The following is a 19,110-nucleotide window of genomic DNA, read 5'->3' as shown; positions in this document are numbered from 1 at the left end:
CTGGTTGACCTAGACCACGAGGCATACACTGGGGAATTGGTGGGGTCGGCTAGGCAACGACAAACAGCGTTTGTAGGGGAGAATTCCACTACAGGCTGGTCCTCCTCTGAGCGTCCTCACCAACCAGCTCTCTCTACATCACGCTTGTAACCATGCTGCCTTCCCAGCACCAAGCTGCATTGTACATCCAATACAACATGTATATAGAGAGCACATTGTGAGTTTCCTTTCTCCATCCCATCCTGAGTGAGAACCAAACAATCCTGAACCCCACAAATGGTGACTCCCGGAGATTCGCACTCACACAGGATGGAGGAGAAACTGATCACGCTCCCAGTCTTCAAGCAACATGGAAGACTGGCTTATCCACACAGAAGCAGCTCTCATCAGCTCTACAACTACTGTCTCTACACCACAGGTGCTCCCTGCTAATGTCCTGCACCCTGTTGCTGTCGTGGACCCAGCAGCTGTCACGAGCCCTCATCCGCTTCTCCTGACGCAGCCCCTGCTCCTGACCCAGGCCCACACACCCCAGCAGGCGCATCTGACGACTCTGTACCTGCCGTGAGGGAAGCACAACATTCATCGCCTCCACACACCCTTTTCTCCCTCTCTTCTCCCACAGATAGTGTGTATATAGACAGTTATATCCAGCGACCGGCTCATCCACGCCATCGCCGTTGTCTCACATGAGGCATGCACTGCCCGTTCTGCCTCACAGTTGTGTTCTGACCTCACTAGGGGAAAGGTCACGGCAGGGTTAGCTCCGGAGGGATAATTATCAGATATGGCCAGTGCTATGTGCGGTCTTGGGTATGAGAGTTTGTTGACCAAACTGGAGTGGTCCATTGAAGAATTGGCGAGGGCCAAGTTAGAAATTGAGAGGGCCACGTTGGAGAACCTGAAATTAAGGAAAGAGCTGGCGAAGTTAAAAGGAGAGGCTGGACGAGTAAAGTCAGTGTCTGTCGAAAACTCAAGCGAGAGGAAAGTTGTGAGTAGTGGGAAGACGAAGCTGGTGGTGAAGAAGTACACCAAGGATACGACAACAACGACAACAACAGCTAAGTGTACCAACCCGTTCAGTCCCTTGATAGACGAATTGGACGTTAGTACAGTCAGGGACAGGGATGACAAGGAAGGTATAAAAACTTTAATTGTTGGTGACTCACAGGTAAGGTACATGAACAGGGCCTTTTGTGGTAAAATCAAAAATAGGATGAGGGTGTGTTTGTCAGGAGCTGGGGTGGGGGATATAGTTGACAGGATGGACAATATCTTGTCTGGTAATGGGAACAAACCCATTATCTGCCTCAGTACAGAAGGCAATGATATTGGCCGGTGTAGGAGCGAGGAGCTTCTTGATAAGTTCAAGGCAGCTATAGATCATATTAGGACTAAGGGAGGGATCCCTATCATATGCGGTGTCCTGCCTAGAAGGAGAGTTGGCAGTGAATGGTTGTCAAGGGCAGTTGGTGTCAACGACCGTCTTGACAGATATTGCAAGTCAATATCAGTCCCATTCACTGACAACTGGGACAACTTCTATAGCAGAAGGGACCTTTATGCTAGGGACGGGGTGCACCTGTCTAGGGATGGAGTAGCAACCCTGGCTGGGGCTCTAGAGGGGGCAGTTCAAAAGATATCGAAGTCTTTAAACTGCTAAGAGAACATATGAGCATGGGGGTGGAGGAGACTGCAGTGGGAGCGGATAAACAAAGTGAAAGACTACAGGGAAATAGTGTTAGGAATGATGACAAAACTAAATTAGACAGGGAGTTTAAAACTATTGCAGCCAGGACACACTTTGTTGTGTCCTGGCTGCAATAGTTAAGTTCCCCCCAAACTCGATTTCTATGGATATCTTTAGTAAAATTACTAGTTCTGAGAATCATTTCTTATCTTCATATACATTTTGTTATGATTTTATTATTAAAATTAGTGCACATAATAAAAATATAAAATAGCACTATTAAATTGTAAATGATGACACTATACTGAACAATAAATTTAATGTTTCTCTTGGGAACCATAAACCTTTCCAATTTCTGCGAAAGACTGTGAATTCGTTTGTTGTTACCAGCCTTATCATTCATTGATTGTATGATGCTATGGCATTTGACTATTTAGTTTAATGCTTAATCGGCAGCTGACGTGCATATAGGAACATAAAAGATTGTTGAAAGATGGCAGAGTAAGTACTCGATGATACCCTACTTAAAACAGCAATGGTAATGTTAGATTCATACACCATTTTACGATCATCCACATTAACTCCCATGCTGGTAGGCTCGATATACAGATATGAAGAGTTTGGTTAGTAGTGGGGTATTTAGAGGCATAAAACGAATAATCTTTTATTGTTCAAGTTTAATTGCGTGTGCTCTCTTGTATTAGGGGCAATGACATGCATTCTACATATTTTTAGCAGAATTCAAGGTAAGTTTATAGTAGTTCACACAACACTGTTAGAAAGTCAAAACTATGTTTTTGTAGTGTATTTTTGGTAATTATATAGGACTAACTAGTGAGCGAAATTGATTGAAAAAACTTGATGAAAATCTTTTCACATATTTTTGGGGGTATTATTTTACGGTAAATTTGCATTGTCACACCGTTCACTTTTAGCAAGTAAAAAATATATTTTTCTAGTGTATTTGTGTGTGTTTAGACCTTTTTATGACCTTCATTTTTGGCGGAAATTCGCCGGGTTTTTTTAGCGATTTTTTTTTCGTTTGACAATTTCCGAAAAAAAGTGGCTATAGCGACTAAAAATACACAAAAAACAATAGAATTACAAAAACCTAACCTAACCTAACTTAACTGAACTCACCATATGATGGAATCACCTATTTCTTACCTTATTGGCCTGGTTCTTGTTCGTCGTTGCATTCTGGGGTAAATTTTTCTTGTAGCACCGTTCACTTGTAGCAAGTTAAAAATATATTTTTCTAGTGTATTTGTGTGTGCTGATACCAAATATGACCTTCCTTTTTGGCGGAAATTAGCCGTTTTTCTTTTTGCGATTTTTTTTCGTTTGACGTTTTCCGAGAAAAAAAGTGCCTATGCGACTAACAAATACACAATAAAACACTAGAAAAACAATAACCCAACCAAACCTGACCTAACTTAACTGACTCTCACAATATGATGGAATCACCTATTTCTTACCTTATTGGCCTGGTTCTTGTTCGTCGTTGCATTCTGGGATTCTTACATAACGCCACATGTTGGTCTTTGCGATATTTACATTCAGTCTTGCTCTTAGTACACTTTACTGAGGTTGGAAGAACACCATGCGATCGAAAAAATGCTATAGTTTCTACGTTATTTTTTTTTCCAAAACTCGCAATCAGCTCCATATATTTAAGTGACATCCATCGCAGACTTCCATGGTCGGAACTGAACGTCAATTTCAAAATATGAGAGACCCAAAATAAAACTCGATTTTGATTGGGCCAAATATACTCTGAATTAGCAAAAACGCTTTTGAATGGCCGCATGACGTGTACGGTTACGCATGCGCGTCATGATTTATTGAGGAGATGCGAGAGACAGCAGTGTTAGGTGAGAGGCAGACGATAATGGCGCGATGTTAATGGAAGAAAATAGAAAAATTTTTGGAAGAGCTATTTCCGTTATTATGCATTTCCTCCGGTAATGTATTAGATGAAAATTATCTTATAATGAGACGTCTTATTCGAATATGATAATAGATTAGTGGTAGGAATGAACGGAGCTACAAGAAAATAATACCCATTCTGGGATTCTTACACAACGCCACATATGTTGGTCTTTGCGATATTTACATTCAGTCTTGCTCTTAGTACACTTTACTGAGGTTGGAAGAACACCGTGCGATCGAAAAAATGCTATAGTTTCTACGTTTTTTTTCCAAAAACTCGTAATCGGCTCCATATACTTTAAGTGTCATCCATCGCAGACTTCCATGGTCGGAACTGAACTTGAATTTCAAAATATGAGAGACCCAAAATAAAACTTGATTTTGACTGGGCCAAATATACTCTGAATTAAACCCAAAACCATTTTAATTGGTTCCAAAAGCAAAAAAGCTTTTCATTGGCTGCGTGACGTGTATGCATGTGTGTCATGATTTATGAAGGAGACGCGAGAGACACGCAGTGTTGGGTGAGAAGCAGACGATAATGGCGAGAGGTTAATGGAAGAAAATAGAAATTTTTTGGGAAAAGCTATCTCCGTTATTGTACATTTCCGCCGGTAATGTGATAGATGAAAATTATCTTATGATTAGACGTCTTATTCGAATATGATAATAGATTAGTGGTAGGAGTGAACGGTGTGTAAACGCAATAATACCTATTTTACTTTCAGACATAGCGCACCGAAAGTTATAATCAACTGATACATTTAGATCTCGATATTCTGAGCATTTTGAACCCCCCCATATATACATAGCGGAAATGGATAATAGCGACACAGTTGAATTTAATTGATTTTAAGTAGTTTTCAGTCTTCGTCTGTGAGATTTTATCGGCACATCATGCATGCACATTATTGACTGATGTCATCCAGTCGTGACCAATGAGTGATCGATAGCTTGACGCAATTTTTTTTGCGACCAATCACATTTGATTTATTTCAAAGGAAGCAGCCTGGGTAATTTCATCGACCAGTCTCACAATGGCCGTGGTGGAAGTTGGTTATTATTTGTGGTTCTACGATTATTTTAAGTGTATTGCTGAGTTTTACGAGAAAGATGATCATTCTATCCAATTCTTATGCATCCCTGGTCCTTCTACTTCTAACCAAGGTATTGTACTTTCGGACATGGTGCGCCTCAAAGTTTTTAACTATTAACTACTGAAACATTTAGGTGAGTTTAAGCTAGGCCTACCGGGGGTCCGGGGCCGGAGCCCCCGGCTAGGGGCTAGGTTAGGCCTTCCAGGGGCTTTCCAGGTTAGGTTTTGTTAGGTCAGATGACTCGTTTTCGTTTTCTTCCCCACCCAAAAACCCCGATTTCCCAGGCTCTCCCATTATTGTTGGGGGGGGGGGGGACAAAATCTATCAATTTCCTCCAAAAATGAAGGTCAGATTCGTTTAAAACACACCAAAATACACTGGAAAAATATATTGGTCAACCCCTAGGGACTCATGTTTTTAAGTAAAAATTTACCTTTTTTTTTATCGTATTCGCCACATATCAACTTACTAAACCGTTTGGGCGGTCTCTCCAGTGTTAGTACAGGAGGAAACCGGGGGCTGGGAAATCTGTGGTGTTTGGTAGGGTCACACTGGATAACACCCTTCTCAAGTGTGTTCGGGCCGAAGCTCGAACCCTTGACATATTGGTGAGAGTTATGCGCGTTACCGCTGTACCACCAACACTTGTAGTTTGTGAAAATATGTAAAATTGGATATTTTAAAAAGAAATGTTACTTAACATTTGTGGGTATGAAAAACTGACCTAACCAACCTAATCAAACAACCCTACCTAATTTCCTAATCAAGCAAACCTACCTAACCTTACCTAACTTTTTAGAGCCCCCCCGGACCCCCATGTATATTAAACAGAAAGAACTTACTATGATATGGTGAAATTTAAGGCATTTTCTGGACGTGACATGATACGGCCGAATTGGCGCTATACACCCCGGGCGGCAGAGTGATTTGCTGTGTTGGCGGGTTCCACAATAAATGATTATCACACCAGAACTCACTGATGAAAATAATGTAAGAAAATAAGCAGTCTCTATGGAAAGGAAGAAGGCCGTGATCTTTAAACAATTGAAGGGTCTCGTTGTCTTTACCCATAAATTTACAAATTACGTCCATGTAAGATTGGCGACAACCTTCACGTGACATGCTGAAAATCAAACTGCTCTGGCTGTGGGAAAAGCCCCTCAGCAGAGAGCGGCCTCATTACCGCCCGCAAGATAAACTAGTGCGTGCCTAGGCGCCTAATTATCTATGAAACGAACAATTTCCACAATAAATGATTATTATATCAAAACTCACTGATGAACATTATAAGAAAATAAACAGTAATAAAAATAACTCACTGGTTAGTCCTATATATTAACCTGTTTTTTTGTGTTTTGATTGGTTCTGACCTTGATTTCTGTTGGAAATTGCCTGTTTTTTTAGTTATCTCCCCCTTCTACCCCCAACATGATAGGGGATCCTGTTGGGAACCGGGGTTTTGGGTGGGGCGTTTTCCAACAAAAATCATGGCCAGGTAAATACAAAATACACTAAAAAGCACGAGAAAAATATATAAACCTAAGCTTTTTTGGGATGACCTAACCTGACCTAACCTAACCTAACTTAACTTAACTTAACTCTTATGGTGTTTTTACATAACCAGACTCTCACCATATGAGGGAATCACTGTTATTTCTTACCTTATTCCGAATTAGAATCTTTATTGAGGTCGGGAGAACACCATGTGATCTAAAAAATGCTATTGCTTGTTCGTTTTTTCCCCAAAACGCGCAATTAACTCCATATAATTGAAGTGACACCCATCGCAGACTTCCATGATCGGAAATGAATTTGAATTTTGAAGCAAGAGAGACCCAAAATCACAATCGAATCTGATTGGGCAAAGCGCTATTCCACCCACATTGATATGGCTTCTGCACCATCACCAAGGCCTAGTAGGAGGGAATTACTGTATCTTCATCCTTTGTCTGTAGTGCTGGTAATTATTAATTTTTGTGTAAGTTTTCTGATTATAGTTGGTAATTTGGGCAAAAAAGTTGGATGGATATTGGGGTGGGACAAAAGATTGGGAGGAAAGTTTACAGTACTGTATAATGCTCAGTTTTTACTCTCTAAAACTGGGCTGGCAATAAGAAGGGTGTCCAATTTAAAATTTGCTTAAAATTTGCCTGATGACAAATCACAAAATCTTGCCTAACTCACAGAAGAGTAGAACATAGCTATAAAATAATAATGATGACAATGTCCTCCATGGTTTTATATCAGCTTTGTTGTTCAATATTTATGGGATGGAATTCTAAACTGATGAGGGATGATACTGTAGCCCAGCTTGTAGCCATGGCAATAGCTTGTGTAGCACCTGTATATTACTTTTGTGGGCAAGAACTCTTAGCTTTCACCCAGCTGGGAAGAATTGAATTGTAACAGTTTATTTAGCCAGAAAAATACAGATACAGAGTGGATAATGATAACAATATTAACATGGCTGAGCAGGATTCAAGGAAAGATATTTTTATATTACAGGTATCAGTATTATGACTGGCATGGAATACAGTTTCAAATACTGTATTGTTCCATATTTTTTAATTTAGGAAAACATGTCTGGACTTCCCCAGTGGTTTGGAGACTTTGTTCTCTTGTGCTCTTCAATCATATTTACATTGTCCCAACATCATTTGAATTCTCTGTGAGTGATGCTGGAAACCTCTCAGTCTCTCACCTTCTTAAAAATCCAGACATTCGTCCTAATGAGCTCCCCTTTCTAAAACCTTGAATACACTCTTCAAAATACAGAACTGTGCAGTATATAATTTGGGTTTGTGGTCATAATTGGGTCCTTCCCCTTTTCAAGTCCTGTCTCTGTCCTGGATTGGCTTTGTGACCACTGTTTTTAATGGCAATTCCCACAGAGGTAGCTCCTATACAGTACCCTCCCTGCATCCAAGCCATGACAGTGGGTGGCACTGTCATATGGATAAGGCAAGCTTTATATACTGTATTACAAGCCATCTGATTACCTCTCGGCCATGAAATTGTATTTTAGGATTTCTATTACCAAAATTTTTCAAAATACTGTACAGTACTAATAATATTTTTTCTTCTAAGTTTTAATGAATATTATTTTTAATGTATTTTCTCATTATATAATTTTATGTTATTTTTCAGTTTGGAAGAAGAACTAATTGGAGAGGATTTAGATTATGAATATGATCTTGATGAAGAAGAGGAAGAAGCTCTCTTGGCTGGTGAAGATCCATCTCAGGAGGTTAGTCCATGAGTTGTCGAGCATATGATGCTTCTCGCTTGTGTCAGGAGTTTGTGCAGTTTATGTTTCACTCTTGCTGTGTCTTAGAATGGCTGAAATCATTGGGAAAACAAGACTTCCTTATTTACCTTCATCATTCTGTACTAGCCACTGTACCAGATATCTGTTCTGCTGTTCCCCTTCCATTAACAGTTACCTTGAGATCCATCTGGTTTACCCATGTTACTTCGTACTATTTTATATAATATTAACTAAATATCAAAGCTGAAGTAAGTCCAACAATATTCATAACACCTATTTGCTTCACGAACTTCTTACACCAGTTATACCCCTCTATATTCCTCCAGCTCACCCTGCATACCAGAATACCTCCAGGGTCAGGTATTATTAACATTTAATTTAAGATTTAATTAATACTGTATGGTATATAAAACTTTTCATTCTTCACCCAGTGCATCTACCTTTTTGAAGTAAAAGGATTGAGTCATCATCAACATTTTATGGTCTTTTTCTACACTTGTGGGGATTTGCCACAATTACCTGAAGGCAGCTGTTGGGTAGAACTATAATGGAATGTTCCCCTCATTCTTCACCACAAACCCAGGCTGCCAGCCCAAAAATTGCAACTGAGATTGGGAATGTGCACAAGCTGCACAACTCTGGTGACCAAGTTGCCAACATGCATGTTGAAGCAAAATTTTAGGGCTTGATGCCCTTCCTAATGCCAACCCACAGGATGAGAGCTGCTGGTAAGGCCGGGTCGCAACTCTCTGGGGTAATAAAAAACTACCCACTTGCCTGTATGGAGAATGTGATATTTTTACTTCTACTCTGGGTAAAGCAAACCCTCACTATACAGTATACAACATTACTAAAAGCAGTTCTTTACTGCAGTGTACTTGCTATTAAAATTTGTTATGCTGTAGCGTGGTTGTGGCAAGATTGTCTCTCGATGTGTGCTTATTTTTCCCAGCAACACAACATGGGCAAACATGGTGGATGATTATATCTCGCCTCCCTCTCCCAGTTCCCCTTGTGGCTACACTCTAACATCCTATCCTGTATACTTAGTGACTCATAATCTTGCATTCATTTTTATTGTTTTACTTATGTTTTCTATGTCAGTGTCTTGTGAATATGGGTTTTTATGGGTCTGGAAAAGCTGGAAACGGCAGGGAAATTTAAATTTGGGGCCGGAAACCCTGGAAAACCAGGGAATTTTACAAATAAACCAGGAATTTTACGTGAATTCAAGCCATTGAACCTTGATTTAATGGCACTGGATTTACCGGCAACTTGCATTTAACGGAAAAATTTAGACACACTGTTGTAAACTTGAAAGGCCTGCCCGTAATTTCTACTACTTACTCTAACTGATTGACTAATGTAGGCAATCAATGACCCATAGACATGATCGGTAAATACAGAAGCCTCATCATCACAACTGTGCTGTAAAATGTGATTTCTGTTATCAATCCATGGATTATACTGTAGTACAGTACAGTAGAAGTCCAAAAATCCGGACTGCTTGGGGATTGGGTAGGTCCGGATTTTCGGATTTTCCGGATTCTCAGGCAGTACTTTTAAAACTAAAATTTAAGGAGGAATAAAGATGAGATGAACAGGTACATTTTGATAGTTTATTCATTAGCAAATAAAGCATGCTTCATTTATCAAAACGAGCAGTTTTAAAGAAACAAAGTCAACACTAGACAAAAATGTAAACAAACTGTCTAATACCATGACGAGTCTTGAAATTCCTAAGCCATCCATCACTAAATGCGCACTCTGATTCGATGTTCATTTGCTCCTTAAAAGACTTTGCTTTGGCAATAAGTATCGGCCCAGAAATTGCCATACCTTTTGATCGTTTTAACAAAAACCATTCGTGCAACACTTTATCAAGATTTTCTAATTTGGGCCAATGTAAACTTTTTCTTTCAGCAATTTTAATGTAAGGCTCAGAAGAAGCTGTGAATTCTAGAATTTTATTCTTTGCCTTTTTTATATCATAAATTGTAGACTTTCCAATGTTGTATATTTCCATTAGAACAGCATTGCTCACACCACGTTCTAGTTTCTTAATTATTTCAAGTTTGTCACTCAATTTCAATGTGTTCTTCTTTCTCTTCACACATTAAAGTTTATCTACTTTAGGGGCCATTATTATGGGCCAGTACTCTGTACATGGAAAGAGTAGGACTCAAAATTACATACGTTGTCACAGTTTGATTGCTTGTTTTAAAGTGGCGATCGTGTGGTCGTTTGTTGTCGCTGTGCAGCTGTGGCATTCACTCATGCACACATACACACAAAAGATTTATAGTGCCTCAAATTTTACATTTCAGTTCAAGCTAATTACAAACTAACAAAATTAGCTACCTGTAATTTACAATTACTTATATTATTAGAATTATGTAAATTAATTTTTTAAAGCAACTCCATTCATTCACGTAACCCACAAAAGACCGCTAAATTTAAAAAGTTTGAGTTTTCAAAAAGTCCGGATTCCTGGCATCCGGATTTTTGGACTTTTACTGTAGAAGTGTATAGTATTTGGTTCATTTAGGGATAGACATGCAACTGATTGGTGTTGGGTGGTTTATATGAAGTGATGGTCATTGATTAGATGGAAATCATGGGGTTGTGTTATGGGAGGGAACACCATAACAAAACACATGTGACAGTATCAAGAATGACTGAATACTGTAACAAGAAAAAGAGTGTGTTCCTTTTGAAAAACCGACTGGATTTGTAATATCGTACAGTAATAATTTTTTTTTCTTGTTTACGGTGGCATTGCTATTTTTTATACACTTGATTTTCTAGTGCTTCAGTTACTGGACTTAATATTGGACAAAACTAGACTAATTTTTATTTCTGAAATTACCAGGTTGCAGTTGAGGACATCATTGAGCTGGGAGTTGAAGATGAATTTGATGATGATGAGGGTGGGCACATTAGCCACTCAAAAAATATCCATAGCAGGTTACAAACATCTGATTCAGTTTATGAAGAGGAAGAACTTCAAGAGCATTACAATGAATCTTCGTTGAGTGAGTTATAGCACCTGTTTTTAAATTTGTTATGAGTATTGATATTTGTAGCTATGCTTAATGTGGCTCTCATAATACATGCTGCTGGCTGAAGAACTAATATCATACACTATAAAACGTTTGTTCCCCATTTGTACAAGTCCTCTAGGTGTGCCATGTCAAATTTACATTTTGTCATTTTGAATCCAAGGCCAACATGTCACTCACATTTCATTTAGTGGAGCACAATGTGACTCCTCCCTGACTGTTGCAGTACTGTACTATAAAAAGTTTCATGTCAAAACCCTTTTTATAAAGACACATAAGGAATATCATGTAGGAAATGCTGTTCTAGGTTTAATCATGTATTAAGACCATAATCTACCTTATGGTTATGGGTCATACAAGGTTCAATTATATTTTATTGTCCTTCCCCTATTGCAGGTCAACCCTATACCTCTAGTAGGGTGGCTAGTATCATCCCATGTTATGTGACCACACTCACGTACACATACCTCAATCTACAATATTTATAGATTTTGTTTATGAGGGTCCAGGTCTCACCCCAATGGGGCTGATTCACCAAAAATTGGCTGGATAGGACATGAATATGTGCAGTTGGGATTTGTGGATGACCTTTCTTTTTGGGAGCAGAGTTAGTATAGTATAGTACAGTACAGTACAGTACAGTACAGTACAATACAGTACAGTACAGTGCATGTTAAATTAATATTATAATATTCCTAGGGGAATTGGCATGCCTGTACTCATGTTTGCTCTTTTTAACTTAATAATTTATGAGATTTGCAAGTAACTCAGATAGGTTAGGCTGGACAACGCTGTACAATCGGGGAATGTTCCTTATAAGACACCCAGCCACAAGTTCGAACTTCTGAATATGAGACTTATGGTAGCCAAACAGTAGCCAAACACTTGCCTATCTGATAACTGTGTTATACCGTCATCCTATATAATTAGACTCATAACACATAGTTAAAATTAATCACAACATTTACTATACAGTGCTAACTCCATTAATTTCATCAATCCTTAATGTACTGAGAAAATATACATTGGTGGTATACACCACACTCCCCCCAGCAGGCCAGCAAGTTTCGTAACCTAACGCCACTCCTCCTCCACCTCCAGTCCCTCTCCCTTGCTTCCCGGCCTGCCTCACACGCAGTTACCAGATTGGTGAGTGTCTGACTACTGCTTTGCTACTATAGGTCTCACATTCAGAAGTTCAAACTTGTGGCAGGGTGTCTTACGCTTAACATTCCCAAACTACATATTCTGTAGACTTGAACGTTAAACTCAGCCTAGTTTTCTTAATCCTTGTACTGTACCATACAGTGAGGGTTTCCTTTTGCATGGGAATATTGTACAGGTACACGTCCATGCATCGGAAATCCGCGCAAACAATGCCATTTGACACATGTTAAAATCGCTATATTGTACTGGACTTGTCAGACCTTTACTCTAGAAAGACTTCAGGTAACAAGCACAGAATTCTGAATCTCCAGGTGGGAGAGCAGGCAATATTTTCTCCTTGCATTTCCTGGGGATTCTGATGATGGATTCATTGGCTTTATAATGGCGTCCTACATTGCATATCCTCGTCCCAGCTTCGAGTTTCTTCAAAATTTCAACCTTTCTGGCATTCAAGAGTGCCTGCCGCTTTTCACTTCTTTTGCCCAGAGGCCCACGAGTATTTCCTTCTTGGTCAGCTATGGTAACATCCATGTAGCAAGATGGATGGGGTGAGGTGCACTGCAAGCGGGAGCTTCCCTCATACTAAAAGTCGAGAATATGAATTATTTTTATTTTATTTATTTTTTTTCGTTTTTTATAGGCAATAGCCCTCCTGGGCAAAGGTCATAAACCTACAATGGGGGGAGGGGGAGGGCCAAAAAAATGATAACACTTACTTTTATAATGTATCAGTACTGTAATGAATAAAAGATAATGGGGAACTCGACAATGGCCACTTCCTCCTATGCAGAGGTCAAGGGAAAAGATTATCTTCTAATTTGGTCTTGTCATTTAATTTTGATGTCATATTACAAATTTTATATGTATTTTTTCTATAGTATTTAATATTTTATATTATCAATGATAAAACATACACTATAAGAGGCTGATGTTACAAAAATATAATAATGAATACTGTACTGTACATAAAATCAAACTGACAAATATGACACAGCCCTTCCCAACCCTCACCCCCTTCCCCTTTATGGAGGGTAACGGAGGGAGGGATGACTGGTACATCCCTTGTTGTTTTATTTTGAAGTAAAATTGCATACTGTACAGTATTGTATTTTGTTCTATTCTTTATTACTGTGTGCGATATTATTTATGATAAAACATATACCACAAGAGGTTGATCAAACAAGAATGTACTTTAACGACCAATGTTCGGTGGATTTGGCATCCTGTGTACCGTCGGCAAGGCCGTGGGCTCGTAACACTCGTCTTGCCCATGGTGCCCACTGTTTCTCTCTGGATGTTGGTCACACTAGAATAACCTGTTATGGTACCTCCTTCTTTCCTCACACAGCCAAACTATGGATTGCTCTGCTTTTTTCTGTTTCCATACTCATACAATCTGTCTCACTTCAAAAAGCTGGTTTTCCGGCATCTTCTTGGTGTAGATTAATATAATCTTTTTCTTGTCTATTTTTAATTTATTTTTACTCTTTATTTTTTGGCCCCCCCTAGGCCCCTGTGTCAGGGTGGACTACTCTCCGTTAAGAAAAAGAAAAAAGTAAATTAAAACATTGGCAAACAAGGCTTACCTATTAGCTCACGTTAGGCCTATATAAAATCTGATTAGACCCCTGTACAGTATCCCCATTAAAGACAATACAGTACATTATATATATTAATAATAAATAAGGTAATACTGTCCCTGTATATTAAGTGTAGATCTTATTGTGTGACATAAAATTTTGTGTGATTAATTGAAGTGCATGGTGGCAGGTTCAAGACCAGCTGTTGAGGAGCACTTGGTAACACACTGGTGTGTTACCAAGTGCTGTGTTACCACTCTTTTCTACTCCACTCTTTACCACTCTTTTCCACTGCATCTCTCTTATCACCCACACCTTTCTCACTCCATCTTTAAAATATTATTTAACATAATGTTGAATGGAGACAATGTTATTCATTTATACTTACGTACACTCAGTTTTGTGGGTACCGTATATTGTGGCTTATAAGTCGAATTTTGAATCTTCAATTTTTTGTGCTCAAATTTAGGGGTTGTCTTCTACTGTACTGTACAACAGGTATAAAATGTCAACCTCTAGGTACGCTCCACCACTAGCATCAGATTATCACTTTACCGTACCAGTAGGTCTCAGTCACTTAATTTTCAGCACTCTCAAACAAGTTTTACCTAACTGTAGCATTTTTCCAGAAGGGTAACTGTTACTGAACTTGGCCTAAAGTCAGTATTTACACTAGTCATATGTACTGACACCTTCCAAAACATTAAAATATCTTTTGGTGTAAAATGTGGTTTCTTACAAACAAACGTCACCAGGGCAGTTGCTTGTAATATTGTTGTTAAATTTTTTAAAAATATAGTTACGGCATATTCATGTAATGCACCTGGGTTTTATAAATGTTTACTTGAATGTGGTGTAAAGTTGTAAACAATGCAGGCGCCTGGGAACAGCTGGCTGGCCTTCAGCAGCTCGGCCAGTGTTGCCATCGTCGCCAGTGATTTGGAGGCAGAGTCAGCAGACCCATATGATAGATGATTTTTTTGTCTGATAATGATGAATCAGAATTTGAAAGATTTTGAAACTTGGATGGTTTACATTGGTATTAAATATTAACTAACCCTTTAAGAAAATTTATTTTGTATTCTTTTTGTTATAAATAAAATAATATTTTAATCATTTACCAGTACTGTACCAGAGACAGTAGACTTCGTTCGCTTGTTGCCGCATACTGCCAACACAGTGTACTACCATTAAAATATAAAGTACTGTTAATTGAATGTTTGACTGTATCTTGTATTGTTTTAGGTTAAATAATATAACTTTATTTAATCATGTATCAAGAGTCTTGGTGCTTGTTGCTGTATACTGCCTGTATAATGTACAACATGCTTTGCTTAACATTATCATGTACCATAAGTATTAAGTTTGAAATTTTTTTTACTTGTCAATTTAATTAATAATTAACTATCAATACTAGTAAATTGTCATTACTCACCAAATGGTCAGTGTACTTAAATATTTTTTGGCTTGTATAAACTGTATTGTCATTTGTTTACACCACATTCATGTGCCCTAGTAACGTTTGTTTGTAGGAAAACTGCAGTTAACACCAAAAGGTATTTTAAAATTTTGCAAATGCTGCAATTGGGTAAAACTTGTTTGTGAGTGCTGTTAAAAAGAAAATGCTGGCAAGTTTAGCTGACACCGAGGATGTAGCTTTCAAAATGTTACTCTTGCAAAGTTAATGGGACATGAATTTAGAGAAGCTTTGGCAGAACTTTGCAAGACAGGGTTGAAATGTTTTACAGTCAGTTGCAGTAGCTGCAAATTTATCTAGAATTTTAAAAATGGAATATGAAAAGAAATTATGTTTAAGTATTAGGAAATACTGTACAGTGAACCCTCACTACGCGGTTAATTCAACCCACGGCGGCCCGCGTAAAGTGAGAAACGCGTAAAGTGAACAACATAACATATGGGGTTAATTGAAATAGAGACCGGGCCGATCCCCAAACTCCACTTTTTCAGACACAATACCTACGTTGTAGTAAAAATAACTTCTTAATTTTATGATGGTATGCACACACAATTAATAATTAAGAGAAATATCAATATTAGGTTTTTTAACACTTACATTAGTAGAAAAGATGGCTGGGCACACGGGGATGGGGGGTTGGTTCCGAGGCAGAGGGCAGATTATTGGCCCTCACCTGTATCACTTGTATCAATTGTATCACTATCCACCACAGAGGCTTGCAGGGCCTCTTTGTCAAATCCCTCAAAGTCCATATAAGTCCATATCCTCACTATAATTATCACTATCACTGACTTGGGCCGGCTGTGGTGGGTGGCGGGTGAAGAACTCGGTAATGTTTTGATGACTGGGCGACCTTGTGCGCACCCTGCTCGCGCCGCTTACACAACATGGTGGGAGAGATGGCGGGAGGTTTGGATCAAAAAATGGCGCGGCTCGCCAGCCGCTCTCCGCGTAAAGGGGTACACGCATCGCGAAATGTGAGCATTCCGGTTTCGGCAGGGTACCGCGTAAACGTGGAAACGCGGAATGTGGGACCACGTAAAGCGAGGGTTGACTGTAGTTGAAAATTAATACAAAATTGAATATAGGAGAAGATGAAATCTTGTGAATACTGAGGTAAGGAATATTAAAAGTGGATTAAATGAGTAAAAGAAGTGAGGAATAAATGTTGGGGTGAGATCTGTGTGAAGAGTAAATGTGTTCAGATAAAGATGGTAAAATTGATAAGATAGGAAAAGGTTTTTAGGGAGAGGAATTTTTTATGAAATTGATTTTATTGAAATAACAGAAAATAATTAATAAGATCTTCATACTGTATGTACTATTGCTGCAGATGATGTACATGTAGAAACCCAAAATATTGTAGAGGAAGAAGAGGAAGAGGAGGAGGAAGAAGAGGAGGAAGATGAGGAAGGAAGAGGGCGCGATAGATTTAAGAGTGAACGGTCCAAGATCTCTCTCACCAACACAACTATTGAACGTATTATTCCAGATTCTTTGGGTAAGTTTATTGGAAAAGTGTTATTCCTTTGAAATAATAAATACATAGATTCTGATAGTCTTAGGCATGAGCCATGAATATTTTTGTATAGTAATAAATTTTTTTTTAATTTTTTAATCCTGTTATCTAAAATACAACTTTTAGTGTTAAATTCCTTAGACATTATTACAGTAACTGGAATTAATACAGTAATTAGTTAAGTTTCTCCATCACAACCAAGTCTCTAAACAGGAACTTTATAAATAAAACTCACTCTTTCAGGAAGAGAGCAACTGAGTAGATTATTCAGTATTCAGTACAAAGGAAAAACAACACAAATGAGTTTTCATAGTTGGGTCTCAGTAGCTATTTAGAACCAATATACAGTATATATAAATGTATATACTTGTACTGTACTGCATATCTTGTAACCTAAGAGGGCACTTGGAAGTCTTAGTTATATTGCCCGGTGTCCATTCTGTAAAAGTGGGTTGGTGATAGGAAAAATGTCTAGCTATAAAACTTGCTTAAAATGTATTGTAAATGTGTAGTACTGTAAGTGTGCCTGGTGTTGTGCCCTGGGCATCAGCATAATGTAAGTGTTTTTTTGTGTGCCTGTGCTATGTAGTAATACCTCCGTTAGTCAGAATCCCTCAAAAACTCGGAACTCTCTGATAGCCAGAATTGATATTTTCTCAGAAAATCGTTTTGGCTTTGGGAACGATTTTCCGAGGGGCACATTTTCTGGAAAATTGCAAGAAAGTTTTTCCATTATCCAGAAAATTCTGGGGATGGGGGAGTTTATTCCCAGGTTTGAGAGATGAAAATCAGGCACATTTTCCGGAAATTCAGAGAAATTTTTTCCGGTACCCGGAATATTCCAAGGATGGGGATATTTTTCTGGGTTCGAGAATGTAATGCACAATTTCTGGAAAATTCGGAGAAAATTTTCCCAGTACCCGGAAAATTCCAGCGATGGGGGAGGTTTTCTTCTGGCTTTGAGAGATGAAAATCAACCGCATTTTCCAGAAATTTGATCAAAATTTCCCGGTCCCCGAAAAATTCCGGAATATTCCAGGGATGGGGGATATTTTTCTGGGTTTGAGAGATGATGTAATGTGCAATTTCTGGAACTTTCAAGAACACTTTTCTGTTACCTGAAAAATTCTGGGGATGAGGGATTCTTTCCAGCTTTGAGAGAGTGAGAGAGTCGTCTCGTTGCCCGGAAATCTCTCATTCCTGGAAGTGCTCTGCACCATTTGTTCCCACTAATGGAGATATCACTATATCAAGATTGGTCCACTATGGTGAAAGTTGGCCCAGGGTAGTGAAAGTGTGAAAAGAAAATAGCTTTATTGGAAAATGAAAATATATAGAAAGTAAGAAACTATGCAGTTAAAAGAAATATAGAAGTATTTATTGCAAACCTTGAAGCAGCTGCTGTAATTTTGGACATAATGTACTACAGTGGGAGAGAACCACAATCAGTTTTGTAATTGAGACCTGGCACAAGATAAACTTCTTGAGGAGCAGTTTGAGAAGAGTGAAAGTGGCAACCACACCAACACATTTCTTAGTTAACATGAAGGACCCAAGTTCATTGAGAACTCATCCAGATAGAAAGAAATTGGATGAGCTACAGAATATACAAATGAGCACTTCCCATACAGGTAGTATAGGCCATGCATAATGAATTTTAGAGGCGAAACAAAACAATAAAGGATCTTGCACCTCTGGCTTTGTTGCATAGTTTTGTTTTTAAGTAATTTAAGAAATATTTTATGCTGCATAGAAATTACTGCACTTTCCCTTCAGGTGTTGAATGGAATATTTCAAAATTGGTCCTATTTCTGCCAATAGTGTAAAATTACATAGGATTTGTAAAAGCAGCAAGTTTGGGAATGATATGTATTCATAGTAAGCCCTCACAATTTTGGACTAATAGGGGGATGGCCAGTCCAAAAACTTAATACTGTATTCTCAAATTAGAGATGGTGTTCCCCCTCAAGAGCCCATTTTGCTTGACTTATTCAAGGCTTCTAGTTTCACTTCTGTCCAATGCATAAGTTATTACTAAACCTACTACACAATTTAAACACTGGATGGTAATAAAAATGAGCTAAAATTCAGTACAGCGTACACTAATTTTAGTTTTCCCTCCACAAGGCCAGGGCAAAAGTGTGTGGAAGTGATTACAGGGGGGGCCCCCCCAAGCTCGCGATTATTTACTTCGTGGTTCTCGGTTATTCGCGGATGACACACTAGATGTACCCTAGAATGTCTGTGGGTAGTTTTAAAGGTGCCGGCATTTTCGCGGCTGGGACAGGGAGCCATTCATTCCAGAGAAAGTAATTTCC

At 38.7% G+C, this 19,110-nt stretch overlaps 1 protein-coding gene across 4 annotated transcripts in view; it reads left to right on the top strand.

Moving 5' to 3' along the window:
• The first annotated feature begins 2,044 nt into the window (after positions 1 to 2,044).
• The window catches only part of LOC121871876 (RNA-binding protein 33-like), a 43,028-nt gene continuing 25,962 nt past the window's right edge, over positions 2,045 to 19,110 (top strand). For 3 of the 4 annotated variants that reach the window (XM_042374450.1, XM_042374449.1, XM_042374452.1), the window contains exons 1-4: positions 2,045 to 2,191; positions 7,867 to 7,966; positions 10,860 to 11,022; positions 16,607 to 16,774. In XM_042374450.1, coding sequence (XP_042230384.1) covers positions 2,184 to 2,191; positions 7,867 to 7,966; positions 10,860 to 11,022; positions 16,607 to 16,774 — 439 coding nt within the window. In that variant the 5' untranslated portion in view covers positions 2,045 to 2,183. The remainder of the gene's footprint in view (positions 2,192 to 7,866; positions 7,967 to 10,859; positions 11,023 to 16,606; positions 16,775 to 19,110) is intronic. The other variant, XM_042374451.1, reaches the window with a different exon arrangement.

The sequence above is a fragment of the Homarus americanus genome, unplaced genomic scaffold (assembly GCF_018991925.1).
Source record: "Homarus americanus isolate GMGI-L3 unplaced genomic scaffold, GMGI_Hamer_2.0 scaffold39675, whole genome shotgun sequence".
Lineage (NCBI taxonomy): Eukaryota > Metazoa > Arthropoda > Malacostraca > Decapoda > Nephropidae > Homarus > Homarus americanus.
This window is presented reverse-complemented; position numbering and strand designations above follow the sequence as displayed.